At 39.4% G+C, this 26799-nt stretch overlaps 3 protein-coding genes, 1 non-coding gene and 2 pseudogenes across 6 annotated transcripts; 5 read left to right on the top strand and 1 right to left on the bottom strand.

The window, feature by feature from the left end:
* Positions 1-519: 519 nt before the first annotated feature.
* Positions 520-4693, top strand: LOC141828886 (uncharacterized). The gene is made up of 4 exons (XM_074716272.1): positions 520-785; positions 1092-2000; positions 4002-4049; positions 4129-4693. The coding sequence occupies exons 1-4, from the start codon at positions 591-593 to the stop codon at positions 4570-4572; spliced, it is 1596 nt and encodes a 531-aa protein (XP_074572373.1). The 5' UTR covers positions 520-590; the 3' UTR covers positions 4573-4693.
* A 231-nt stretch (positions 4694-4924) lies between these two features.
* LOC141829778 (myosin-binding protein 7-like) lies at positions 4925-9540 on the top strand. The gene is made up of 4 exons (XM_074717292.1): positions 4925-5090; positions 5142-6415; positions 9098-9144; positions 9257-9540. Exons 1-4 carry the CDS (start codon positions 4925-4927, stop codon positions 9342-9344), a joined length of 1575 nt encoding a protein of 524 aa, XP_074573393.1. The 3' UTR covers positions 9345-9540.
* A 1093-nt stretch (positions 9541-10633) lies between these two features.
* LOC141829779 (uncharacterized) lies at positions 10634-13258 on the top strand (annotated as a pseudogene).
* Positions 13259-14502: 1244 nt separating this feature from the next.
* On the top strand, positions 14503-16260 carry LOC141829688 (U-box domain-containing protein 30-like; annotated as a pseudogene).
* Positions 16261-17819: 1559 nt separating this feature from the next.
* LOC141830256 (U2 spliceosomal RNA) lies at positions 17820-18017 on the bottom strand. The gene has a single exon (XR_012601945.1). It is a non-coding gene; the product is annotated as a U2 spliceosomal RNA (small nuclear RNA).
* Positions 18018-23027: 5010 nt separating this feature from the next.
* LOC141829159 (sulfite exporter TauE/SafE family protein 4-like) lies at positions 23028-25533 on the top strand. Of its 3 annotated transcripts, XM_074716576.1 has the most exons (11): positions 23028-23372; positions 23445-23604; positions 23678-23940; positions 24021-24063; positions 24140-24195; positions 24274-24360; positions 24441-24491; positions 24592-24831; positions 24916-25009; positions 25088-25228; positions 25309-25533. In XM_074716576.1, exons 1-11 carry the CDS (start codon positions 23172-23174, stop codon positions 25386-25388), a joined length of 1416 nt encoding a protein of 471 aa, XP_074572677.1. In that variant the 5' UTR covers positions 23028-23171; the 3' UTR covers positions 25389-25533. The 3 variants fall into 3 exon arrangements, with proteins under 3 accessions (XP_074572677.1, XP_074572675.1, XP_074572676.1); XM_074716574.1 differs by having other exon boundaries at positions 24140-24360; XM_074716575.1 differs by having other exon boundaries at positions 24916-25228.
* The last annotated feature ends 1266 nt before the right edge of the window (positions 25534-26799 follow it).

The following is a 26799-nucleotide window of genomic DNA, read 5'->3' on the forward strand; positions in this document are numbered from 1 at the left end:
CTAATTAATTTTATGCTCAATTTGATTTCACTTGGTTACCTTATTAAACTTATCAAAAATTTTAAGTTAAATTTTAATTTGGATTAATTTTTTAAAAGAAAATTTAATTATTTCTAAAATTTATCAAAATTAATAATCAAACTAATTTGGATCTTGATTTTTTTGCCGGATGCGATAAGAAATGTAACTCGATACGGCACTGGGTCCAGTCGGCCTCATAGTGGTCCCACATTTATACCTCCCTTTACAAATCGCCACTTCAGCACGGCGACACTTGTCATGCGTGTGTCAGAGTCTTCTTTTTTTGGTATTTCGTGGACACTGACATCTCCTAACTAAAACTGACGAACCAGTGAAATAATTACACGTGTCCCACGTGCGCCTCATTGGCTGTTTTAGTTTCGGCGGTTGAGAGACGCCTGCGACGCAGCGTAACCTTCTTCCCCTGAGTATTTATTACTTTTATTTTATAGTTGTCGGCTGAGGGCCAGCGAGGGAGGGGAGGGGGAAGGGGAAGGAGTCGAGGCCACTTGGCGGGGATCGAAACCCTAGTGCGGGCAGGAAGCGGATAGGGAGGAGACGGCGGCAGGATGGCGGAGGAGGACGGGCGGAGTGCGAGCAGCGACTGCACGTCGGAGGACGAGGGTACCGAAGACTACCGACGGGGCGGGTACCACGCTGTCCGGAAGGGTGATTCCTTCAAGCAGGGGGCGTATGTCGTCCAGGCCAAGCTCGGCTGGGGCCACTTCTCCACCGTGTGGCTCGCTTGGGATACCGTCCATTCCGTGAGTTGCCCTAAAATCTCATTTGGTCTTGATTCTTGATGTCCAATGAAATCTCAGCTATCTTTATCTTAGAATCATTGAAATGTTGCGGTAACTACTGTCAAATCCCTAAATCGCCTTAAACTGTCGATAGTGCGCCTCCCGAATGCAAGAAAACTTATTAGAAGTTTGGCCTTGATGGGAATATGATAGAAATTTGTTGCTATTTTATATTTATACACTTGGATACATGCCAAGAGCGGTTTTACTTTTTCGCTTGAAGTAGAGGAAATCTTGCTGAATTTGGGTTTGCGCCGTCAATTTCAGCGGTATGTAGCGCTGAAGGTTCAGAAGAGTGCGCAGCACTACACGGAGGCTGCCATGGATGAAATTAAGATATTGAAGCAGATTGCTGACGGTGATCCTGATGGCACTCGGTGTGTGGTGAAGTTGCTTGATCATTTCAAGCATTTGGGGCCAAATGGACACCATGTCTGTATGGTCTTTGAATTTCTTGGGGATAACCTTCTAACACTAATAAAGTATACAGATTATAGAGGGATGCAACTCTCCAAGGTGAAGGAGATTTGCCGCCATGTCCTTATAGGGCTTGACTATCTCCACCGGGATCATTCTATCATACACACTGATCTCAAGCCAGAGAATATTCTCCTCTTGTCTAGCCTTGACCCAGCCAAGGATCCTTATCGATCAGGCACTCCACTCATCCTTTCCACTGTCAAATCTGAAGATCCACCACCAATATCTCCTGCTCGGTCCAATGGTGATGATCTTATGAGATGCCAGAAGAAAAAAGTCAGGAGGGATGTGAAATGTGCAGCTGCTGCTACAGCTGGGAGCTCAACTGCGATAGCACAGGACACTGCTCTCTCAGAGGATAAAGGAGACTCAAAAGCAGTGAATGATGGTGGTGGTGGGGAGGCACACGATGGCACATCACATGGCCATAGGAGAGGGAGTAAAGCAACAAGAAAGAGATTGGCAATAGAGGCAGATCTTAGGTGCAAGCTAGTTGACTTTGGAAATGCATGTTGGACATATAAGCAGTTCACTAATGACATCCAGACAAGGCAGTATCGGTGTCCCGAGGTGATTCTTGGATCTAAATACTCTTCATCTGCTGATCTGTGGTCATTTGCTTGTATTTGCTTTGAGCTTGCCACTGGGGATGTTTTATTTGATCCACATAGTGGTGATAATTTCGACCGAGATGAGGTGAGTTTCATGGAACTTTCAATTTGTGTTATTATGATTCATTGGTTTGGTTCTTTGTGTTTAGATGATTCATTGGCTGGTTCTTTGATTGATACCTTAAATCAAGTAAAAAAAGATTTTGCTGCTAGAACTGCCGGTCCAAGTTGGTTACATATATCATACTCATTGTGCAAACTTTTGGCAATGTGCATTGTTCAATTCATCCTGTCCTGCTAAACAGAACTCTCCAAATTCTTTGGTTGATTATTATTCATCATGTTTCCTACTTTTCATTGAATTAAATTTCTTGGATTGTGCTTAATGTGCAACACATCTGGTGTTGTGTTTCTTAGAAGCTATTTTATCTTTGATGTGCTTCTCATAAGTCTCTTCTGTAATCAAACTAATGTTGCAATAACAATCTTGTGAACTCATGGCCCCATTAGGAGCTGGTGGTGCAGGCATCCCCACTAAAATTTTAATTTCTATAGAAGTAATATCCTCAAACAAATTTATATATTGTCCAGTTGTCTTTTGCTTCATTCTCCTTCAAGTTGTCTTAATTCACTGGTAAAAAATCAGCTCATAAGAAGTCTCATGTGTGTTTGAAATTAAGTGTTAACTAACAACAAAGGGGGCTGAAAAGAGAGAAGGATTTGATTGATTTCAAATGGCTAAACTTGGGGACTAGAAAATTTTTATTCTTTTTGCAGGTCATAAAACCTTTCAGGACTCAACTTGTCTTTGTTGAAAATCTTCCTCTAATAGATCAAGAACCTCACTTGTCAAGGTTCTTCCCCTTAAAGTCAACTATTTTCTCTCCATTCCATATCTTACCTCACTTCAAACCTCATTCAATTTGAAACAAATTTCAACTTTTTTCTGCCTTAGTGGAGAAACATCTCTCTTTTTTTTTTTTTGGCTTTTTATTATTCCAAATTGATTTATTATTTATTTTAGCCATGTGGTTGCAATATTTTTCTTTCAACCACAAGAGATATACCTATCTTAAGGCTTCCTTTCCTTTATATGATGTACAAGAAGACTATTTTTGTACACGTTGCAGCACCTATAATTCTATGCTGTATGCATCCCAATTAAGAGGATCTAATTATTAATATCCATAGAGGATTTTTAATTATGGTCAGCATAGCTGCAGTCCATTGGGTTTTTTTATCACTCAAATGAGTCACGTGTCCATTGGTGTTTGATGATGTTTGTTGACCTATTATATAAAAGGATATCCGAAACCTATTCTTGGAAATTACAAAATTAAAATGAAAATTTGAATGTTTTGAAGGTGCTTTGGATGTACCAAATCTGACCGGAAGAATAAAATGACCTTGAACAGTGCTGCAATTTGTGCCACCTTAAGCTCTATCTAGAAAAATTCAATAGTGGCCACGATACTGCAATTTGATTGTTACAATACAAAAAAAAAAATATCGGTACCACTTCCACATACCTCATGTTTCTTAAGCACAATCTTCTTTAAATATGAAGCCCCTTTTTTTTCTTATTATTATAGTGTTGCAAGATTTAGTTATTAGCAAAGTTTTAAGATAATCATTTGTATTTTGCAGTATGAAAAAGTCAATGTTATTAATCCGACTAACAAATTGGGCAACACACTGCAGATAAATTTTACTAGGAGCTGATAGAGACAATGATTGCATGATTTCTAACTGAAGTAGTAATCTACAGGACACGTCTGCTGGATTATATGCGTAGTGTTTTCCCTTAAAATTGATGGTTATTCCAGAAAGAATGACTACATTCAAACTCTTAGTTTCCAACCTTGTTTTTTGCTCTGGTCTCTTACCGGAAAATCCATCATTCAAAAATGCAAATTGTTTGAAATAGAGAAATCAATGTTTGGGCTTAGTAGATTGCTTATAGTAGTGTGTGCTAACTTCTGTTGCTTCAGTTTGCATTGCTAGAACCATCCAAGTAAATTAGTCTGTAGAAAAAAGAATTGTGTTTAATTTTTGTGTTGTAACCTTTTGTTACTTGTTTTTGTAGGACCACTTGGCATTGATGATGGAACTACTTGGAACGATACCTCGCAAAGTATGTGTACATTTTCAAAGGCAGTTCCAGAGTAACTCGTCATCAAATATTGTCTCACAGATATCCTTTGCCTTTTCAGATTGCCTTGGGTGGACGATATTCACGGGACTTCTTTAACAGATATGGTGACTTGAGGCACATCCGTCAATTGAGATTTTGGCCCCTCAACAAAGTTCTCATGGAGAAGTATGAATTCAGCGAACGAGATGCCAACGACATGGCTGATTTTCTGGTTCCGATACTAGACTATTTCCCTGAGAAACGTCCCACAGCAGCCCAATTGTTACAGCATCCATGGCTAGATACTGGACCACTGATTCATGAGCCAAGTTTGCCTCAATCAAATAAAATCCAGCCTTCAGCAGAAGGTCCTGCAGAGAAGCAGAGGAAGGAGAAAGATGAAAGGGAGGCAATGGCAGCAGGACTCGGTAATATCGCCATTGATGGATCTTCAAAGTTGGTAAAAGATCCTCAACCTCACAGCAAGTCATCCAAGGGAAATTTCTCTGCTTCCACGCAGTGATGTCTCCGACTTAAAGCAGAGGTTTGAGGTGTTTTTATTTTTTTGAGAAATGGAATTGCTTTGTCCTGTCTGATATTCTTGGAGGCTTCAACTGTGGATATTTGATGGGTTGGTTATTCAATTGTGTTGATGAGTTTTTTTTTAAAATTTAATTTTAATATTATAATTCAACCCTTAAATATTTTTTTTCTTAATCGAGCATTAGAAAATTATCTGGGCGCCCGAACTCACGTGGGCAACCTAATTTTAGCCCGTTATCGGGAGGTTCTCCAGTCTGTCTCTCCTCTCCGAACAAAAATAGAAAGCGCGTGTTTTCCCCGTGGCGTCGTTAATTTGCTGTCCGATAAGTGCAATGATTATTCCTTCCTCGTGGCCTCGCCCTCGTCTCCTCTCATTCATCCTCCGCCTCTGGTCTCTCCTTCCCAACGGCCGCCGGCGCCGGCGCCTGCGGGGCATCCCATCCACCAGCGGCGGCGATGCATCAGAGGGTGGCCTTCGAATGGCAACATTGAATCCTGGTTGAGGTTCCGCGGTTAGGTTTCTCGGAACCCATGGATTCCGGTGATCAGCTAAAAGCTCTAGCCTTTGGGGGAGGAGGAGGGGAGGAGGAGGAGGAGGAGGAGGAGGGGAGGGCTTCTTCGTCGGGAGTTTCTCTCCTGGGCGTTCCCCTTCAACCTCCTGGCATCGCTCTCTGAGACGGAAGCGGGACGCGAGCGCAGCCGATGCCCACATCCTCTCCTGCGTCGACCCCGATGGGGACGACTTCGAAACCGGCACCAGTGTTGCCAGGGTGGAGACCAGGAACGAGGAGGAGACCCTTCGCGAGGCCCTCCTCAGCCATCATCAAACGATCCAGAAGCTACAAGAGGAGCTGGAGGAGGAGCGGAGCGCCGCGGCCTCCGCCGCGCAAGAGGCCATGTCGATGATAGTTCGGCTCCAGCACGAGAAGTCGGAAATTGTCATGGAGAGCCGCCAGTTCCAGCGCGTCACCGAGGAGAATTTGAAGCATAACCAGGAGGAGATCTCGAGCCTTGAGGACCTTCTCTTCAAGCGTGAACAAGCTATGCAAGCCCTCTCCTGCGAGGTCCAGGCCTACCGCCACCGCCTCCTCAGCTACGGTTTTAGCCTCGATGAGGATGCGCCTCCTTCTGAACCGCAAACACCTGATACGGCGACCTCCTCCTTTGCCATCCCCCAAATCGAGTTCCCGCAGGAGTCTGAGTATCCTTCAATAAAGTGCATCAGCGACACTGGTGCCGAACTCGATAAGTACCCTTCTTGTGAGACTCCACGGGAGCACCTCCAGAAGCTGGAGCAGCGGATTTACCAGCTCGAACGGACGCCAAGTAGCATATTTGGGAACGTCATGGATAAGGGAGTTATCGTGGGTCATTCTCCACGAGCTCGGCCTTGGCATCTCAGAAATCTTTCCTGCGGAAGCTATGGATCTGTCCTGGAATTCAACAAGGGGGATGAGTTTCCGACATCGTTCGATGCCGTATCAGATTATGAGGAGATGAATGACAGAGTGTATACAGTGGATACGGTGCATGGCGTCAGTGATGACTATGTCAGCACACCAAGGGAGCTACACACTAGGAGATCTCGAATGGGTAATGTAACTGAGAAAGCGGAAATAACTAAGCTTAATATGCGTCTGCAGGAGCTTGAAGCTGATAGAGAGTCTATGAGACAAACATTGGTTTCCATGGGTGCCGATAAAGCACAGATGATGATACTGAGAGAAATTGCTCAGCAGATGTGCAAAGAAGGAACCATTGATAGCAGGATCATAAAGAAATCATCTTTTTCCCAGAGGTTTTCTTGCATGCCAATCATCAAGGTAAAAATTTATTCACTAATGTTTTCTATGTGTGCCTTTTACCTGTGTAGATCAAATTGCAATAGGCATTCACCTATGTGAACATGGAATAGAAAATTAGGATGGTAGTATTTGCAGAGATTATATCATGCATAGGCTAGGTCAATTTTTTTTTAAAAAAAAAAACACAATTACTTTGTTTGTCATTCAAAGTTGTTGGTTTCTAGAAGATGCACTTTGTTTGTCTTTACTTCCATAAAACAGAAAAAGGAGAAGCATCATTTAGTCATGAAAACAAAAGGCATTGGGTTAATTATCCAAAGCTCACCTTGCGAATCTTGATTAATTTTGAACCTTAACAAGGTGAATCCCAACCTGTAGCTTCTGTAACTAATCCCTTTTCCATAAAAGAAGGTATCGAGTTGATGTTACAATCATGACCCATGTAATCATGCCACATTAGCCATTTAATCATTTTTGTATTAAAATAGGTAACAGTTTTCATTTCAGAAAATCTTAGACTGTATTGATATCTGCAAGATGAAAATAGAGATTTTAGGACGAAATTTTATTGCCGCAATATAATTATGCAAGACATACTTGATTTAGACAGTGAATTTATCAAAGCAAAATAGAGTGACTAGTTGATCTTTGGATTTGTCATGCTTTAGAGATTGAGAGCAGATTTTGAATCATGGTGAATGTATTTCCACAGTCATCAAATGTAAATATTTTAAGAGGCAGATTACTATTTATTGTATGTCATAAATTAACTAGAAAACTCCATGGTTTATGTTAGCTTCCTATGTTTCTGTCGATTCTGTGGGCAGGATGTTTGGATTGCCAATCTTTTGAGTAAACCATGTGATAACAAGAAAATCTTCTATGCTTCTGTTGCCTTTTTATTTCTTAAAAACAGGTATATTATAGATATGAGATTCCATTATATTTTAGTATTCTATGCATGTTGAATCTCTTACTATTAGTCTATATTCTCATAATTCTTCATAATGTTAATGGGATAATGTTGAAAGTAGTGCAGGAAAGAAAAACATGGTAATGTTGTGTAACTCAGCGTGGGTTAGTAGTGCAATAGCTAATTATAATCTAGAAATTACCTGTGATGGAAGTTACCAATGTTTAAGGTTTAACTTCAATCAGTAAATAAATATTTAGTCTATTTCTTGATGATAACTGTTTTAGTTGATTACAATTATATATCGTAATTCAAGGGAAACATGTTTTAATTTCAGGTGCATTAATTAATTCAAATCAAGTTTGTGTCAGCAATCAGTGATCTAAGTGTCATCTTGGTGGTCATTTAAAAAGGATAGTGCATTGGGACCCAATGTATCATGATAATGAGCTAACTTGCTGGGATTTTACTAGGAGCCTGAGTTGTATTCTAATTTAATAGGATCTCATCATTAGCAACTAGATGGTAGCTTGTGTCATTCTGAGCTATGTATTTAGTGTGTATACAGTGAGGAGTTTGTTGGAATGATCAGCATAACCTTAACATCCAATGTGATCTTGAAGTTATCTTCCAAACCAATAGCAATAGCATGGAGTCAACCAATGTTAACCCTTCTTTTTGTGTTGTCTATCGCAGCTAGAAGAGACTTATCAATCATGTGAGGCTCAAAAGATGTTACCCTGTACATATCCTGAGTCTCCTAGGTCTCATAACAAGAGAAGAAGCAACAAAATATGCTCATGAGACTGGGAGGGATAAGAGTGTCATAGGTGGGGAAGCACAATTGTGCATTAATGCACTCTCGATGGGCTTTAGCAAGCTCAAGAATATCAGCTGTTGGAGCAGTAAGATGTTTTAGTTGGCCTTGGCCTATCAACCAAATCTGAACTCAATCTCTCTTAGGTAATTATCATCGAGCTGGAAGAGCATAAAGGACCACTGGTAGAAGGCAATTGAAAGATGTTTGAGGAATCCAGTATTTTGAATAGAGGGAATGAATTGAGGGGAGTTTATTGGTGACCATTTAAAAGATGTTTCCCCAAAAGAGAGATGCTTGTCATTCAAATCAAGGTGTTGCTTGTTGCTCAAAAATAGGACAGTAATGGTGAAACAACTTTGTGGTTAAATAGGATTGTAGAACATCGTAGGCGTTGAGATAAACATTGAGGTAGTATGTCACTGGTGGTTAACATCATGAAGGGGATCAATTGATCCCTACGCGAGACTATGGCACATTGGTGATGCTAAGTTGCCTTCCTTTGGAAGAGCTACCTTCTTGGATCGACAACATCGTTGACGTTGATATTGCAACAGAGGAAGCTCACGACAGGTCTTATTATTTCCGCAAAGAGGGAGTGACAGAAATCACTGTGACTCGATACAATGTTAGAAGTAGTGGGAAGTCATTAGGGCTTGCTACTTTGATAGCCTCCTCTACCTATGTCTATTATCATCAATGCAAGATTCTATTTCTCACCTTGTAACACTTGGTATTTATAATTGGATCCTCAACACTTTCATGACCCAAATCTGATTGATTGCCCAGATAACAAGTGCTAATTTCAATTTCAAATTTCGCTCATTCTCTTGATTTCAAATCTCTGATATGCATGTGTGTGTATTTATATATATATACTTACTGAAGTCAAAAGAACTCATCATGCCATGAGCCAAAATTTTTACTTCATTGTCATTATGTTTCCCCTGATTTTGTGCTGTTTCCGCAGGATGTCATTTCATTTGTTGTATTCTGTAAGAAGCCATCCCAAATCATGTAAGTTTCTACATTTCATTTTTTTTCTTCGAGTAATTACAGAGGATAGAATTCAGTAGTGTAGTTATAGAACTAATGCCTAACGAAGGTGACTTGGCTTTAATCCTTGTAGGTATACTGTTGGTATAGCAGCGGGAGCTGTTGGCTTTCTGCTCTTCTTAAACAAGCCCTGTCGCACAAGGCAAAGGAGGCTTCTCTAAACACAGGTGTAAGCATCAATTATCTCTGTCGAAAGCAGTAGTTTACTCTGAAGCATGAGCTGTGCAAGCAAATCCACTCCCAGCGGGTGTTAACTTTCCTCACATTTAATTTCCATTTATTATTTTGGTTTTAAACCGCCATTTTTTAATTTTTTATTATACTTGCAAAGTCACAAAACAACAGTAATTATTTTATTTTTCTTCTCGTTGAACTTAAATTTTAAAAAAAATGTTGTTAATAATCAGTCTCTTGGGGATTGGATTGTTTTAAGCTTGCTTTGTTTTGCAATCTAAGGCCTGGAGTAAAAGTATTATTAGACTAAAAAATATTATTATTTTGATTTTTTAAAAAATATATACGGTAAATTCTCAAAGGGCGACTTTAAATTTGAAAATGTTCAAAAAGCGCGTCAAAATTTTATTTTTCTTAAAAAATGTACTTAATTATCAACTATTGATTTTTTTTCTTTCTCATTTATATATAATATTTAATATTTCTCATTTGCATATAATATTTCTTTTATGTTTCCTCTCTTTTCTTTCTTTTTAAACTAAATTAAATTTTAATCGATAGATAATCATCTAAATTTATTTTTTTTTTATTTTAAAATTTAATAAAAAATTAAAAAGATGGTTAATAAAATATTATAAATATTTTTTTATTTTTTATTTTTAAATATTTAATTATAAAAGAATACAAAATTAATAAATTTGATTTTATTAATAATAAAATACAATAAAGAATTATTTTAGTGTTGGTTTTTAGAAATCAACATCACAACTTAAATATCAACATCGATGTGGTGTTAGTTTCTAAAGACCAGCACCATAATATTTTAAAAGTTTTAAATTATTTTGAGTACTGTTGGAAAAGTATTAAAACATAAATAAGAGTTTATTTGGACTCAGGTTTATCTAATATATTTATAGGAGTTGGAATGGTTCCGATTGAAAAGTGTGGAATGTGTAGAAGGTAAATATGATTAAAATTTTAATTGTGAGTCTTCTAAACCAAATTATAGGCTTGTGTAAATTGATACAAAATATGAAACTTTTCAAAATTTTTAAGAAATATTAGAAATCCTTTATGATGATAATGGAAGACATCCTTGAACTTCAGGGCACTACAGAAATCAAACTACTTCAAGGCTACCAATTTTCTTGGCTTTTGTAGGGATCAGGAATTTCCAATTTTCATTAGCATGATGTCTTTGTTGTTTGTTATGTCTATTGCTGTCTAAGTGCCTCAAGTGATTTGGAACGCCTTGAGTTGTTGGGATGATCAGGAGATGCAGCAGCATGTCTTATCTGGCTTTGGGGTCCGTTATGTTTTGTTTTGCCTTGTTTTATGGTGTGAAAGGTATTTAACCAAAAGGGTCTTGGCTTTCTGTCTGCTCAAATATGCTTCCAGGATTTTCTTATTCGTTCTGTAGTTTGTTCCCTTTTTGCTCAATATCATTATATCCCTCGAAGCTGAACATTATAATTTATGGCATGTTTGTAATGGCTATGCTTTTATGCACATACGTGAACAGAATCATTTGTGAGCCTCTCTCCCATATTCATGACTAAGATTTCTTGAAAAGAGTTGCTTTGGTAGTTTCTTCTTTAGTTATTCTTAAAAATCGGATTGTTTAACATTTTTTAGATCTTTATTGGTTTTTTTTGCCTATTCTTCAAAGGCTGAACATGTGCCAGGTATGTGAAGAATTTCAAATTTCTTTGGCTTCAACAACTTATGCCTATGCAATCTTTCAGATTTTCAAATGTCTGATGCCCAACTAGAGCATGCATATACTATCGATCGCCTTTCACCAAGATTGGCTGCTTTAAGAATTGAACTTTGCCCAAATATTATGAGTGAAGGGAGCTTTTGGAAAACCTATTTTGTGCTTTTGCATCCTAGACTAAGTAAACAAGATGCAGAACTTCTCTCAACACCTCAGGTAGGTTGGTATGCATTTGATAATTTGTTTGTTGAAATATCTCTATGTAATTGTGTTTTCTGAATATTTATTCTAGAGTCTTTTTCTTTGACTTTTGCAATAAGAAGGCGAGTTGGAATGCATGCTCAACCATACTATGGCAATGAGTCATTGATTTCCTAAAACAAATAATATTACAATCATGTAACAAGGACATTGCACCCTACAAGGGTATCAGTATCTTGTTAGGTTTGGTAACAGTCCTTAAAATGGAAGCACCATCACCTTGCCTTGTGCTTCTCTGCCAGTGTAAATAATAATATGATCTATAGATTTGATTAATCTGAAGTTGATGGACTCAGGAAATTAGAGTTGCACTAACAGTGATAGTGAAGTTAGTAATTGTGGCCTTCATCCCTTACATTTTGATCCTTTTGTCCCGATCTAAGCACATAACAAACTTTTGAAAACTTTCAGCCAATCATTTTGACATTAGAACCCATATTGTGTTTTTTTGTTCAGTAATTGAAGACTTTGAATTCCATAGAAGACTACAGTATGTCTTCTCCAGTGTCAATTGTGTGATGTTAAACCAATATGTTTCCACAAAATTTGGTAGGATGTGATCCTCGGAAAGTGGCTTTCTCCCAGTTTGTTAGTTTTGGTGAGAAGGTTGATTGCATGAGTGAAGGTTTATTTATCAATTTTTTTTCTGTTCCAGTTTATCTGGAATGGCTGTATATGATGGTGATTTGATCATTGTTATTTTGTTAATACTTAGGATCCCTGTACTTTAGCAGTATGATTTTTTTTTTCAGGTTGAAGCAACATAAATCAGATGGAAAAGTATCTTCTTAGCATTTAAAGTATTTGGTTATTTCAACTTCATTTAAAGTATATATTTTCTAATTCTTTTTTCTTTAAATTATTTTTGTACTCTTGTCCACAATTTTTTTTCCTGGTTAAATGATAAATTTTACCTCACTAAATCTTTTTTGATGTGTTCTTCAATGCGATATTGTATAAAAGTACACTTTGGGGGTCTGAGAGCATGTATATTTGAGTGGAACAAGAGGAGAAAGAAAGGAACATTAGTAAGGAAGAGTGAAGCAAGAAGGGATAAGGGGAAGAAAGACAGAGGAGAGGACTTGCCCTTTGCTTTCTACTTGAAAAGGGTGGAAATGAGGAAAAATGAGAAGAAAAAAATGGCTAGACTAGCCTTTGAGTTAAATTTACTATACCGGATCTGAAACCTTGTTTGATGGAGAAAATTAAACTTGACCTGGAATGTTTTGTATATTTTACAAGCAGATCATTGACCACAAGGGCTGCTTTCTCGCTTATGTGAGATTCTTTTGCTATTTTCGTTGAGTCTGTTTTTTTTCCTTCTCTCTGGTAAGTATCAAATTCATTTGGTATAATGGATATCTGTAGGTTGTGGAAGCTAGAGCTATGTTGTTACAGAAATTGCAGAACCAGACCAAGTTGGATTCACCAAAACTGGTAGATGTCTCCGATGGTAAATCTGAGACAGCATTCCCATTTTCGATGCCGGCCGTAGCCTAAGGATGCATTCGATACCTTTCTATCCGAGAACCAACAAATGGAATCCTTGCATGATGATAAGCACCCACACTCAATTGCAGCAAGTTTGATGGCTATCCACAAAACTGTTGCTGAAGAAGAGCGCCAAATGAACCCTTCAGTAAGTTCAATGTTGCCTCCAACCTCTCAGTCGAGGCGAACAGATGATCATGACTGACCAGAAGATGAGGCTTGTGATGCTACTTAAGTGAGCATCAGTATCCCTATTGTTGAGGATGTGTCTTTTAGTGATCTCCAGGAAGAAGACGAAAAATTGTGCCCCTAAAGCTCCGAAAAGATCGAGTCTGGTTACTATGAAGGGGCTCGACTACGCACTGTTCCCCGTGGCTGCAGACTCTGCAACTGTGATGTTCTTGGAGAGTCTGAATTGTTCTCTTGTACATATTTCCCTCAGCGTGTCTCAGCCGTGATGTAGCTTGAAATAATTCAACCAACTTAACAATTTGCACAATTAAAAAGCAAAGTAAGTTCATTGTGATTTTTTTATTTATAGAAAAGGAGATGCAAACACTTGTTGATTCTAACTGCAGTAAGATCTTTGTGTTGCTCTCATGCCTGTGAAGTTACTGATGATCTTGAAAGCGGATGCCATTGATGTATTGCTTTCCATTTCCCTCACAGACACTTAAGAGACTTCCATGATGAGGTAAGCTAGTGACTGAACGTCTCGAGTTCTCTCTATTTTGAATCTGTGGGGAGGTAAATCAAGAAACTGTAGTTGATGTATTTTTTCTCTCTCACATCTTAATTTACCTTTCGATCTATTTGGATATCACAGGATACATATGACCCTACTTGGTAGACATGATGCAGGATGAGGAGGTCAGGAGAGGACCAGCCAAAGTTGGGTGGTAACATCAAGAAATAGTATTAATCTTTTCCATGTCTCTCTCGGACTTTTGACCGAACAGATGACAGGCGAGTGGCCCGCCCCGCCCCTCTTCGTAAACTATTATATAATTTATTAAAAACAACAAAAAAATAATAATAAAATCGAATTAAATATTAAAGATGTCTGAAAACTTCAAAACTGGAAAGGACGTTGGGCTTGGGCAGGTGTCACGTGCGCAGCACGTATCTGCCCGGCTCGGTGTTTCCCTTTCAATTTTCTATTTTTGGTTATTTGTTGATCTTTTAATCTCCTCTCTCCCTGGTTCTCGCTCGACTGCGCTAGATCGAGCTGATGGAGCTGATCCGTTCCCTTCTCTTCCGACCTTTGACCTGGTGTTCTTGGAGTTCCTTACCTTTGGGGGCGGGGAGGTTTAATTAGTTTGGAGTTCCCTTTTAGCTCCTGATCTGGGCCTTTGCTCGCTTATCATTTCGCCTTTCTGATCTTTGGTGAAACCTGCGTGTGTCTGTGTGCGCGTGCTGGAGAGCTTTTAGGGTTTCGTGGTTGTGGCGGAGATCGGCCATGATAGCTCCATTATGCTGGTTATGATGGCGCATTGCTTCCTTTTGACCGGCGCCGTGGATGTTGCCTCCGGAATGAGGTGCCCTACGACGCCTGAAGGCCCAAAAGGAGCTCTCCGCTTCGCTCCTCCTATCTGCTTCTGATCCTTTCTGCGGCCTATTGTTCTCTTATTTTTGATTAAATATACAGTGAGGTTGAATTTTTCCGGTCTCCGGCGATGCCGCAGTACCGGCAACAGGCTTCGTGGAGGCTGGAGGGCGGTGGGCAGGTCATAGATCTGCATACCGCCGTCAAAGATGGGATCTTGGGCGGCGCGGGTGGAGGCGGAGGCCTCTTGACGGGGAAAGATGAAAAATTGGGGACTGCTGCTGCCGAGAAGCTCGACCTGAAGAAGATGATCCAGGAGCTCGAGCCGGTGACGGGCGCAGACGTGCCCTCGGTGTTCATCTGCCCCATCTCGCTGGAACCCATGGTAGATCCTGTGACACTCTGCACCGGCCAGACTTACGAGCGCGTGCACATCCTCAAGTGGTTCTCCCTGGGGCACCTCAACTGCCCCACGACAATGCAGGAGCTCTGGGACGACGCCGTCACCCCAAATCGGACCCTCCGCCAGCTGATCCACGCTTGGTTCTTGCAGCGCTACCTGATCTTGAAGAAGAAATCTGAGGACTTGCAGGCGACGGCCGCAGAGCTCGTCCGAAGCCTGAAGAAGGCCAAGGGGCAGGCCCGGGTGCAGGCCCTGGATGATCTCCAAAGGATCATCGCCGCCCATCCATCGGTCAAGAAGACGGTCATCGACTCAGGTGGCGTCGTGCATCTTTGTTCCCTCCTTGGCCCATTCACTTCTCACGCAGTTGGCTCCGAGGTGATTGCTATACTTGTCAATCTTACTTTAGACTCTGATGCAAAGACTAATCTGATGGAACCTGCCAAGATCTCCCTTGTCATAGACATGCTAAACGAAGGGACGATTGACACCAAGATAAACTGTGCCAAACTGATCGAAATGCTGATGGGAGAGAAGAGCTTTCGGTCAGAGATCGTGTCCAGCTTGAGTCTTTTGGTGGCCTTGTTGAGATTGATCAAGGATGAGCGGCACCCAAACGGCATTGCCATGGGCCTTAGCTTGCTCAAAGCTATATCTTTCCATGAGCAAGTCCGGAGTTTAATTGTGCGCGTCGGAGCAGTTCCCCGGCTCGTCAAGCAACTGCCCAATCTGTGTCTTGAGTTGTTGGAACCAGCTTTGCTCATATTAGATGACCTCTCGACGACAGCAGAAGGTCAATTGGCATTGAAGGATTGCCCTCAGACCATTCCTGATACAGTGAGGCTTCTGATGATGTCTGCGACTTGTACACGATGCGCATTGTCGATATTATGGACACTCTGTATGCTCGCCCCTGATGAATGTGTTCCGCTTGCTAAAGATGCTGGCCTCGAAGCCAAACTTCTGTTCGTCATCCAGAGTGGATGCGATCGAGAGGTAAAGCAGCGGGCCATTGAGCTACTGAAAGTCTTAGTTATTTAGCTACCCTCTTCATTTCCAAGTGCAAGCTTAAGACAATTCAGGAGATGATGGATGGATGGATGATCAGTGCTTTGAATTTGTTTGGGTTGCTTCGTTTGGCCGGCCGGCCGGCCGGCCAGAAAGCTACAATAGGAATGGGGAAACTAGTCTAGTGGTGCTTAATTTGGAAGAAGATCTGAAAAAGGTAAAGACGAATCATGGAAATTTGGCTCGTCTACGATGTACAGTGTGTATACTAGCAGACTCATTCTTATTAAACAAAAGAAAGCATCTTAACATGGGAGATTGTGGTGAGTGAAGAACAAGCTTCATGGCTTTGGATCCGATTCCAGAAGTTCTTTTTCTCAATAAGTGCCATGTTGCTTTCCCATCTTTTGCTTTTGTCAAATTTTCTGGATGTGTTTCTTAAGAGAGCTTGTAAATTCTTTTCCAGTAATTGTTAAAACTGCGAGATTTTTTTTTGCATTCAGAAGTTTGACATCATATTTGGAGATCCTTTAGTTTCTCTATATTTAGTTGAACTGAAAACATGTATTGTCATTGTATGCAGGGATCTTCACTTGCTAATCATTTCACAAGCTCCTTCTTCCCGCCACTTCTGAAAAATTCTACTGACAATTCCTTCTCTTCTCATGGTGATCAACGCCCCCATCGAGCTGCTAGCTCTCGCCTCCACGGACATCATCGCTATTCAATGAACATAAATGGCCACAAGACCACATGCAAGATGGTGATGGTGGATGATGGGGTTGAATCTGGGAGTGGATTCAATTATGGAGTTTTTGACGCTGTGCAGTCCTAGTCCGGAGAACAGCCATTTGGTGCATGATGGCGATGGTGCAGGATGGAGCTCGAATCTGCTCTTGAGGTAAAATATTTCCACAGCTAATTAGGAATCGAAGAATTAAATACCTGAATAAAAAAATAGCAAAATTATGGAGCTCGAATCTGAGAGTGGATTCAATTATGGAGCTTTTGACACTGTGCAGTCGTAGTCTGTGGAGATCACTCGACTGCTGCGGCCCCATCGGGAATTGACAGCACAGAGTGCTGAGTCTTCAAAGGACATGGGGGCTATAAGGCCACCTGTGGCTGTTCCCCCAACCAGCAGTTGGCCATGGTGGGCTTTATTGGATGCAAACAAATTGCCAGTTAGGAGTCCAGATCAACCCTCCTCATTCTCAGCTATAGTGGAGGACCAGCCAGTATGATCCATCAACGTGACCAGTCAAACAAAACTCAGATTGCTATATAACATACTAAACAAATAATTATTCTAGATGCAGTCATCTGTTTAACTCTCTTGACTCTATATGTCATGTGCATGTCTGTCTGGTCATTGTTTCTCATCATTCTGTCAAATTTATTGATCTCGAGTATGTTCGAGTTTCCTTTCTTGAATTCATAGTTAAAATACTTTTAAATAAAGTCTATTAGATATTATTTAATGATTAAAAGATTTCTTATTCAACATTTATTGAATTGTCAAGATATTTATGAGCTAGCTCTCGATAGTGAAATTTTGATGGGTTTGGGTCATCAACCGACCTAACGACCTTGCGTCCACATCTCATCAAGCGTGTGTCGACAACCATTAATCCCTATAAATACATGTTTAACATTTGCCTTAGGTTGCCAAAGATACTCATAAATATCCTCAAGCTTTAATCAGTTCATGAGTGATATGCTCAAGATTTGATAGGTCACTTTTGATCAAATTTACCATTGCTCCAGATATGCAATATATTAAATCAAAAACAAACTCAATTTCAGAAACAAACACAATTTAATACAATTTTAAAATCCATATTTATTTTACACTTGGTCGGGCGCGTCAATTTATTAGTTAAGCCAATTTTATTATCCACATTTATTTTAAATGGTCGGGTGCGTCAAGTTAACAGTTAAGACAAATTTTAATATCAATATTTACCTTATATTCAATCGGTCGCGTCAATTTATCGGTTAAGCAAATTTTAATATCAATATTTATTTTATATTTGGTCGGGTGCGCCAGGCCCTTGCAGTAGTGCAACGCAAAGGCGACGCGCGAGGATTCCAGTAGCAAGCTACTGTGACGAACCCTCTCCCCATAAAAAATTAATTTAATATCATAGTGGGCCGATGGCCCACGTATCAGATATTAAACTGATAAGAACAGATACTACACTTGATCTTAGCCAAAAGGCCGAGAAAGGTATGCGTTGCAGTTATGCATCCTACCTTCTTTTAAAGATCCAAATCGCAGCCGAATCGTTTGATTCAGCGATGTGGGACTAAAGTTCCACGCTATTAACCGTCTCATGCCATACCGTGTACTCGATGTAATGCCTACCTCGACTGCTCTTCTCTTCTGGAATCACACTCTCCGGCTTCTACCGGAGGCGCCGATGATGTCACCTGGAAGGCTCTTGGTGGCGTCCGTGTATTCGCTTCGGTCACTGGAGAGCCCCTCTTCCTTAGGGATCCATGGGGCGAAGCAAGGTATCAAATGTTTTTTAAAGAACAGAAGTGTTTTTCCTTTGTTTACGCGATTATAGATTTTATATCCTTTTTTGCATTCAAATTCAACACACTCAGAGACACAGGTAACATAAGCCTTTAAAACTTGCGAGTATTTAACTGCTGATCGATATCAGTAAGTTAACAATCAACGGAGATTTTGCTCGAATTGAAAATGGCAGTAAAAAGGACCCCAGATATATTGCTATTTTATCTATTTAGAAATTTATGGTGAATATTTTGGACGAATGGTAGCCATTGCATTCTAGCTAGTAGTTATTTGTCAACTGTTTCATCATCATTTAGCTTTACATTCTGAGTGCCTAAAATTTTAATGAATATATATTCGTTCTTGGGACAGCATACATTTTAAGGATTTTTAGATGCATGTGCTGTGAGAGTGTAGGTTCTACTTCTTCGATCTCTACGATCACTGGTGAATATGCATTTCACCAGTACATATTGACACATACTAGTTGGGAGCTTGCTATGATCTTAGAATTGATGTCCAGATTTTATGTAGCTGGAGTTAAAACTAATTGGGGTTGATGTTGGAACACTTGACAAAGTTTCTATGCTAATGATTCAGTCAACTCCTTGTTTACACTAATGTATTCTATTAGATATGAATCAGACAGTTTATTAACAAAGATCCTAGTCTGCTTTCTAAATACTTCAATTTTGTTGTGAATTGTCTCTTCTTCTTTTTTACAGAAAATTGTATTCTGTTGTAACTTTGACGAGCTCATTACATTCAACAAGATCATGAGAAACAGAAGAAACACATTGTAATGGGTAAATTTAGCAAGACTGATGCGACTATATTTTCATTAGTTCCTCCTTGCACACACCAAGTTGGCATGCTTTAAGAAATTGAGTTCTTTCATAATATCAGATATTCAGATTGTTTCATCAATCTCCATTGTTATTAATTGAATAGCCTGTAAACATTCTCAGAAATATTATAAAAACTGAACTCCTAATCAGTTTGCTGCTTCAGCCTGTAGTATTTGTATCACACGTAACAAAGAAGAAATCACATTTAGTAGAAGCATCTCGTAGAATTTAGGCGCCTAATAAATGTTCTAGTTAAGCGATGTGAGACCACGACAAATATACACATTAATTGAGAAAGAGGGAGATCAAAGAAAACTTGATTAGTAATGATAAAATTCATTTAAATATAGATGATGATATACTAGGGGATTGAGCCTAATGGCATAGGAGGATCCATATAGCTGACCCCATTTAATAAGATACAAGTTTGGTTGTTGTTGTTTTTTATTGTGGTGTTTGGTAAATGGTAATTTGTCTGTAATCAGAAATAGAGAAGCAGAGATGAACAGTGGAAAGCTGGGAAGTTTTTGGTTTCACATCATTAGACTTTGTAAGGTATAGACTGATATTTCTCTTATCCAATCTATTGGGATGGAAGTCACTCTTTACTTTCAGTATCATACTTTACTTATTGCATGGCATTTTCTTGAGGAAAAACTAGTTAATCCATCTTTTCTGCTACCCATCAATTTCTATACTGAATAAACAGATCCTCATGGTAATCTCCCAACCTCTCATGGTTGAAGGACCATCATTATCACTTCAAAAAGTGTAAGAAACAGAAGAGATTTGTGCACCCTGTGTAGCCTTGCAAGATTCCAGGTGCAACTTAAGACTAGTCAGGCAATCAGAAGGTGAAATGACTGTAGCATGTTAAATTCTCGCGCCAAATGTGTAAGTACTAATGGCAGATTCTAGTTTGAACTTTTCTCCTAATATTTGTAGCCAAGGACTTGCTAACCTCTTTCACCATAGATGAGATTGGACTCCAATTTAAACCTCAAATCTGATCTAAAAGGACTTTGATCAACTATGATAAAATCATGATTTGCTTAGGGCGGCCTCAATGGCAGCATAAAACTCAAGTGTACCTCCCAGACGAAGATCCCCTGAATGACTGACAAATGTTATCATTCACCTACTAATATTACTGAAAGTATAAAGAGGGTTCCTACCCTTCAGATTCAAGAATATCTATAATTAAATAAGTTAGTCTATTTTGTATTTACTTTCACATCCTTCAGAGATTGACTTGAGCATCATCCATGACACTGGATAGCACACTCAGCTATCATTTCCTTAAAGGATCTCCTTTAGATAGAGGCAGACATAGTAGTCCTTGACAAATCGACCAGGTTATTGTATTCCTATTAGATGATCATATTACTTCACAATGATTGATGGTAGAAGAAGGCTCTCAATGCCATTTGCCAAACCCTTCTCACAGTCTTCGGTTCACAATGCTCCCATGATCATCATGGTTGAATGACCCCTGGTCCTCATTCTATCCCTCTTGGTAAGACTCACCTGACCTTATGTGTTCAAGCAGCCTCTCATGATTTGCACCATCACCACCATCATCTTCTACATCCTCTTCTACAAATTGTATATACATCAAAGGCAGAAAAGAGAAGCCAGTCAGTTGAACACAAGAAAAAGGAATTTGGAGTTCCCTAGTTTTAAACAAGGATCTCCACCTTTTCTCTATTCGTAAGATAGAGGCTAGGTCGTCAAGAACTGACTAGTTGAGTTTCGGCGATGAAACAAAAACTAGCATGACTCTGCACACACTATATTCACTGAGAAACCAAATGACCTTTTCCTTAGCATTGGTCCCCAATGCATTCTCAAATAGCACCCCACTAGCTTCCCCTTGGCAGATTTGGGAGGTGGTGTCATGGGTGTGAGATGAAGAAGCGGCTAAGGTAGAACTCCCATACCATTTTCTGGATTGAGAATTGCCTCTTTGAAAGTACATCATCCTAAAAGTGCAAAGATATGAGCATATCAACGACTGTATCTCCACCATTAAAAGAAACAAATAGCCTTCTGAGCAAACTAGCTTCAACTCAATTATGACAACTTCAATTAACTTCCACACGGCAAGACTTGCTCCCTTGGCACACAATGGAAGGAAGAGTTAGACAGCATAATCATCAAGGTGAATGAGAACAAAGTAACTTTTAGCTAGCTTGGTCATTCTATTGGTACACCTCCTTGTATAATGTTCTCCTACATTGGAGGAAGAAAAAGAACCAAGTATTTGCTGTGAGTACTGTGTTAGAACAAAAATGGCTCCTTCTCGTTAGCCATGTTACCAGTCACATGCTGTGGATATCTTTGTGTTTATCTAATACTACCAATTTGGAGATTTTTGTCTGCACCTGCACTCAATCAGTCATCTCTCAATTATGCTGTACTCTAATTGTTTAAGGATCTCTAGTATTCCAATCAACCTAGGATAGAACTACTGCAATACTTAATCCTATATAGTTTGTAGGAGTGCTCATGTTAAAATAACAATTGATTTAAACATTTGGAGCATTTATTTATATGAAACATGTGCATGAATGAATGAATGAATGAAGAAGATAAGTTTGAGTGGTGAAGCTCTGTTCTGGACCTCAAGACCTCCCTGCTCATCCACTGCCGTCTTGCTCGAGCTAGTGATGAGATAGATAGAGCACATCCGACTGTGAAAGGGATACATGTGGATATGCGTGATGCATTAAAATATCTCATCTTGTGAAAAACTGCTTCTAGCTGCATGGTTCACTTTCGATCATTCGAAAAATATTTAGTTTATTTTACTTTCAACTAAGAAACCTGAGCAGTAATCATGAACCACAGACTCTTTCTTCTCTGCAACCTCGGAAACTGACTATTCGTTTCAGTGTTCGAGGCATGTAGTCAAGTTGATTAATGGACGTCGTTTTAACCGAAACAACCTTGAAGTTTGCAAGAAACGGGGAGATTTTTGTGTGCCATATTTCAAACGCCAGCCAAATTTGCCTTCTTCAACTACTGAAATCCATCCTTTTGTGGGAATTTGGCTGTGTTTCGTGATCGATAAGCTAGAAATAGAGTGGCATTATTATCTTTGTGGTGGCAGGGAGACCCCCAAGTCAATGCACAAGAGATGCATGCGAGAATGAAGCGAAAATGACATCTTTTATTGGAGGATAGTAACTTAGGGTGTCAATTCGAGTGAGTTCAGATAAGATCGAAGAAAGAATATTATAAAATAATTTCAATCCGAATAATTTGATTGACTAAATTTTTTTTTTATATTATCTTTACTTATAATTCTTCATTTTTATTTTAATACTTCATCATTGATATATTAATATTTTATTATTGATATACATAAAATATCTTAATTTTTAAAAATAAAATTTAATTTAAATTTTAAAAAAATCTTAAATTTAGTCAATCTTAAAACAAAAAACTTTTAATCCGAATTCGATATTTTTCAAATCGATTCAGATCGAATTGACAGGTCAGATTCATCGTAACACTCTTACGATGCCTCGTGCTATAAACTCTATTAATTATTAAATAATTTTGATCAAAATTATTATTACGTAATTAATACTTTCTCATAATCATTATTACGATTTTAGAAATCAATAATAGCATGCATTTTTGGAAGAAGAAAAAAATAACTCAAGTGTCATTTCAGAAATCCCAGGGTTATTTTAGAAAATTATTATTTTTTATTTTCTAAATTATTTTGTGAATTAACAAATAAATTCATTTTAAAAAAAATAGTATGAAACTGAAATTCTTGCAATTAAGAAATTTCTTTATCAATCAATATTTATTTATTTATATACCTGAGCGCTCGCCATCTCCTCCGTCTGATCTCCATGATCAGATAGGCAACGATCTTTTCTATCTTCTTCCTTCCAAAAACAAACCTGTGATTTCAGACGAGCTCCACTATTGCCTTTGTCTTCTCCAAAAACCTCCAGAGCAGAGATCTGTTACCGGGTGCTAACAGAGACATACGTGCTATGGACGCCGTCCCCGGCCTCTGCTCCGCCTACCGGATCATCAACGGCGGCGGCAGCAGAAGCTTCGCCGTCTACCTCGTCGCAGCGTCGTCCCTCGCCGTCGCCGCCGCCGCCGCCGCCACCTTCTTCCTGCCCTCCTATACCTCCGGCTTCTCGCGCCAGAACATCACCCTGTCCTCTCCCACAGTTCACGCTTGGCCTGTGAGTCGTCCACCTCCCGCTCCTTTATCTTTCTTCTGCAACTACGTATCTATTCGTTACCATCACGAGCAGGATCTGGAAGTGAGCTGGAGGAGCGCTTTGGCCACCGTCATTGGCTTCCTGGGCTCCGCCTTCGGCACCGTCGGCGGCGTGGGCGGCGGCGGCATCTTCGTCCCCATGCTAAACCTCATCGTCGGCTTCGACACCAAATCTGCCGCCGCCCTCTCTAAATGTACCACCAATCTCGATCCAAAGGGGATTTTTTTTTGAATTTTTATAAAACAGTATCTGAATTCCGTGTTCAGGCATGATCATGGGGGCTTCGGCCTCGTCGGTGTGGTATAATCTCCGGGTGGCGCACCCTTCCAAGGAAGTCCCCATCATCGACTACAACCTCGCTCTTTTGTTCCAGCCCATGCTTATGCTGGGCATCACCATTGGCGTCGACCTCAGCGTCGTCTTCCCCTACTGGCTCATCACCGTTCTCATCATCATCCTCTTCATAGGCACTTCCTCAAGATCAATGTTCAGGGGCGTTCAGATGTGGAAGCAGGAAACTCTCCTCAAGGTCGAATTATATCTTCCTTTCATGATTTAGATTCTGCGCGCTTCTCTGCGATACTCTGTTTGTTAACATAGCAACTGCAGATGGAGATGGGAGTAGCCGCTCAGCAATCGAATCAAAAACAGGGTCTGTAGCAAAATTAAATTTTGGCCAATTTATAGAGACTGATATATGATTAAATATGTATGTTCTTCTTCAACAGTGGATGTTGACACCAAATACGAGCCTCTCCTTCCTCAACCGGAGAAAACCACACTTGTAAGTGCTGCTCTTCCCTGCTCGAGATACTTACTGATTCTGTCACTGATTCCATGGTATGCTGATGAAATGCTGAAGGAGGTATTGATGTTCAACATAAGGTGGAAGGGGATCACTGTGTTGATGCTGGTCTGGTTCACCTTTTCACTCCTTCAGATTCTCAAGGCGCGTTCTTCTTTCTAAAAAGGTTCCTGAAACTTTTTTTTTCTGTGTGCTCTGTGCTCATTTTTGTCTGCACGTTGCAGAGCAAGTCGGAAAGCTGCAGCCTTTTCCACTGGGCGATCACCGTCTGCCAGGTGGGTGGCGTCGTAGTTTACTTTGGGACCTCGTTTTGGCCGCCCAAATATTTGTTCGAGATTGTTAATCGAGTTACCGCTGGTGGTCGGCGACGAGCAGTTTCCGGTGGCGCTGGTCGTGTTCGGGACGAAGGCGGCAGAGTTGTGGAGGGAGAGCCGCGCGCGGCGGATGCGAGGCGACTGGGAGTGCGTCTGCGAAGCCTCCATCGAGTGGACGCCGGTGCAGTTGCTGTTCTGCGCATTCTGCGGCCTCCTCGGCGGCACCGTCGGCGGTCTCCTGGGCTCCGGCGGCGGCTTCATACTCGGCCCCCTCCTCCTTGAAATCGGCGTCATCCCTCAAGTCCGCCTTCGATCCCAAACAAGCGTCGATCTATACGAAAAGAAACAAAAGAAAAATCTAATCTTTTTATCGTTTAAATTTCAGGTTGCTAGCGCCACAGCAACATTTGTGATGATGTTCTCGTCGTCTTTATCAGTGTTGGAGTTCTACTTCCTCAAGAGATTCCCCATCCCTTACGGTAAGCCAGCAATTGCTCGAAACCTGCATCAAAACACTCAACAGTTACCAAGATGTTTGTTCTTCCTGTGGCATGCAGCTATCTACCTCATCGCTGTGTCTGTGTTGGCCGGATTCTGGGGCCAGTTCTTCGTCAGGAAGATTGTGAAGATCCTAAAAAGAGCATCCATAATCGTCTTCATTCTCTCCTCAGTCATCTTCGCCAGTGCTCTGACCATGGGTATGCCTGCCTTCAGATCGCCACTAAATCGTATGTTTATGAGCATTGCTAACTCAAGTTGAATTCTTCCATTTTTTCAGGAGTTGTTGGCACACAGAAGTCCATTTCTATGATTAAACACCATGAATACATGGGATTCCTAAGCTTTTGTCAGAAATAACTAGTTTTTCTCAAGGTAGAGGATTAAATTGTCAGTAGAGATGCAGTCAGTGGAGGGTTTATCAGATCGTGTCTTGGTCTGTTTGTATTTGAAGAATTTATTTTGATTAGAAATCATCAGTTCATGACTGTGCACGATTGTTTAAGCTGACAGACTGCTTACAGATGAAAACTGAAATATATTGATGACAAGAAACAGCTAATTTGAATGATACAAAGTAGAAGATGAGAACAAACAGCTATTTTGAAGCACTTCTATAGCAAGCAACCTTCAAATTCAGAACAACGTCCACAAGTGTTCGATTCAATTCCTTCGAGTTAATTATTTTGTTTTTGTTTTTCGATTTGTTAGCAATGAAACGAAGAACACATTTATCTCTTCATCAGCCATCAGCCACGCACAGTAACTATCAACCATCTTTTTCTGAATTTTTCGCAACAATTCACTTCACGTTTGTTGTTTTTGCAAATTTCCGGAGATGACAAAGATTCAGAAACAAGGATTTGTTATCTCCTAGAATCAGGATCAAAAACCACAAGATTATATTTTTCCTGCAATCAAGGATTGCTTTCGATCTAATCAACTTAGAACATGAACTGTCTGAAAGCTGAACTCAGCTTCTTCACCAGCCCTTTTGCTGTCATTGAGAACTCATCCTCCATGATCTTATTTTTTTGGTGAATATGCCATTTTCAATCGTAACATTAACAACAATAATTTTCGATTATATTATTTTAAGCGTTACATTTTGATGTCATTTTCAAATGTCGTTTTTAAATATCACATTAATAACGTCCATTTCAAATTAATAAATTTTTTCAATTATTGGACATTTTGAAACATACATTGATATTTCAATTATTGGTGGTACCATATTAACGTTAATTCGATGTCAAGCGGCAAACAAAATTTTTATTAAATGGAAAGATATATAATTGATTGAATTAAACTAATTCCAAAATATGATTTTCTAATGATGAAAATTTGATCAATTAGATTCTAACAAAATGTGTATTTATAAATTCTTAATTAATTAATAATTTTTTTCATAATATTTAAAAAAATTATTTTTAATTAATTCAATTAAAAATTAAATTAATCAATATTTTATCAATTTAATTTATTTAAATTTTATTTAAAAATTCAATTAATTCTATTAATTTAAAAAAATTTGATTCAATTCAATTTAATCAATTTAATTCAATTTTAACAGAATACTTAACCTAGCCAGCCCCTCTTACTAAAGTAATAATAGTTTAACATTAAATAATTCAAGATAAATAAATTATAAAATTGTTAATAGAAAGATAGAATAATCATATTACAAAAATTAAAATTGTAAAATTAACTTTAATATAAAGATAAAATAATCCTAGCAAATAATTTAAAATAAATATTTTTAAAAATTAAT

This window comes from Curcuma longa, chromosome 5, assembly GCF_044706935.1.
Source record: "Curcuma longa cultivar G26 ecotype Majalengka, Jawa Barat chromosome 5, ITB_CL_G26_1.1, whole genome shotgun sequence".
In the NCBI taxonomy this organism is placed as follows: Eukaryota; Viridiplantae; Streptophyta; class Magnoliopsida; order Zingiberales; family Zingiberaceae; genus Curcuma; species Curcuma longa.

What these genes read in the sequence shown, in the direction of transcription:
- LOC141828886 (XM_074716272.1), top strand. Translation starts at nt 591, where the DNA reads ATGGCGGAGGAGGACGGGCGGAGTGCGAGCAGCGACTGCACGTCGGAG. An exon ending in CTTGGGATACCGTCCATTCC is followed by an intron (nt 786 to 1,091) that starts GTGAGTTGCCCT and finishes CGTCAATTTCAG; the next exon opens with CGGTATGTAGCGCTGAAGGT. An exon ending in ATAATTTCGACCGAGATGAG is followed by an intron (nt 2,001 to 4,001) that starts GTGAGTTTCATG and finishes TTGTTTTTGTAG; the next exon opens with GACCACTTGGCATTGATGAT.
- LOC141829778 (XM_074717292.1), top strand. Translation starts at nt 4,925, where the DNA reads ATGATTATTCCTTCCTCGTGGCCTCGCCCTCGTCTCCTCTCATTCATC. An exon ending in AATGGCAACATTGAATCCTG is followed by an intron (nt 5,091 to 5,141) that starts GTTGAGGTTCCG and finishes TCCGGTGATCAG; the next exon opens with CTAAAAGCTCTAGCCTTTGG. An exon ending in AAGAAGCCATCCCAAATCAT is followed by an intron (nt 9,145 to 9,256) that starts GTAAGTTTCTAC and finishes TAATCCTTGTAG; the next exon opens with GTATACTGTTGGTATAGCAG.
- LOC141829159 (XM_074716574.1), top strand. Translation starts at nt 23,172, where the DNA reads ATGGACGCCGTCCCCGGCCTCTGCTCCGCCTACCGGATCATCAACGGC. An exon ending in CCACAGTTCACGCTTGGCCT is followed by an intron (nt 23,373 to 23,444) that starts GTGAGTCGTCCA and finishes CATCACGAGCAG; the next exon opens with GATCTGGAAGTGAGCTGGAG. An exon ending in GCAATCGAATCAAAAACAGG is followed by an intron (nt 24,064 to 24,139) that starts GTCTGTAGCAAA and finishes CTTCTTCAACAG; the next exon opens with TGGATGTTGACACCAAATAC.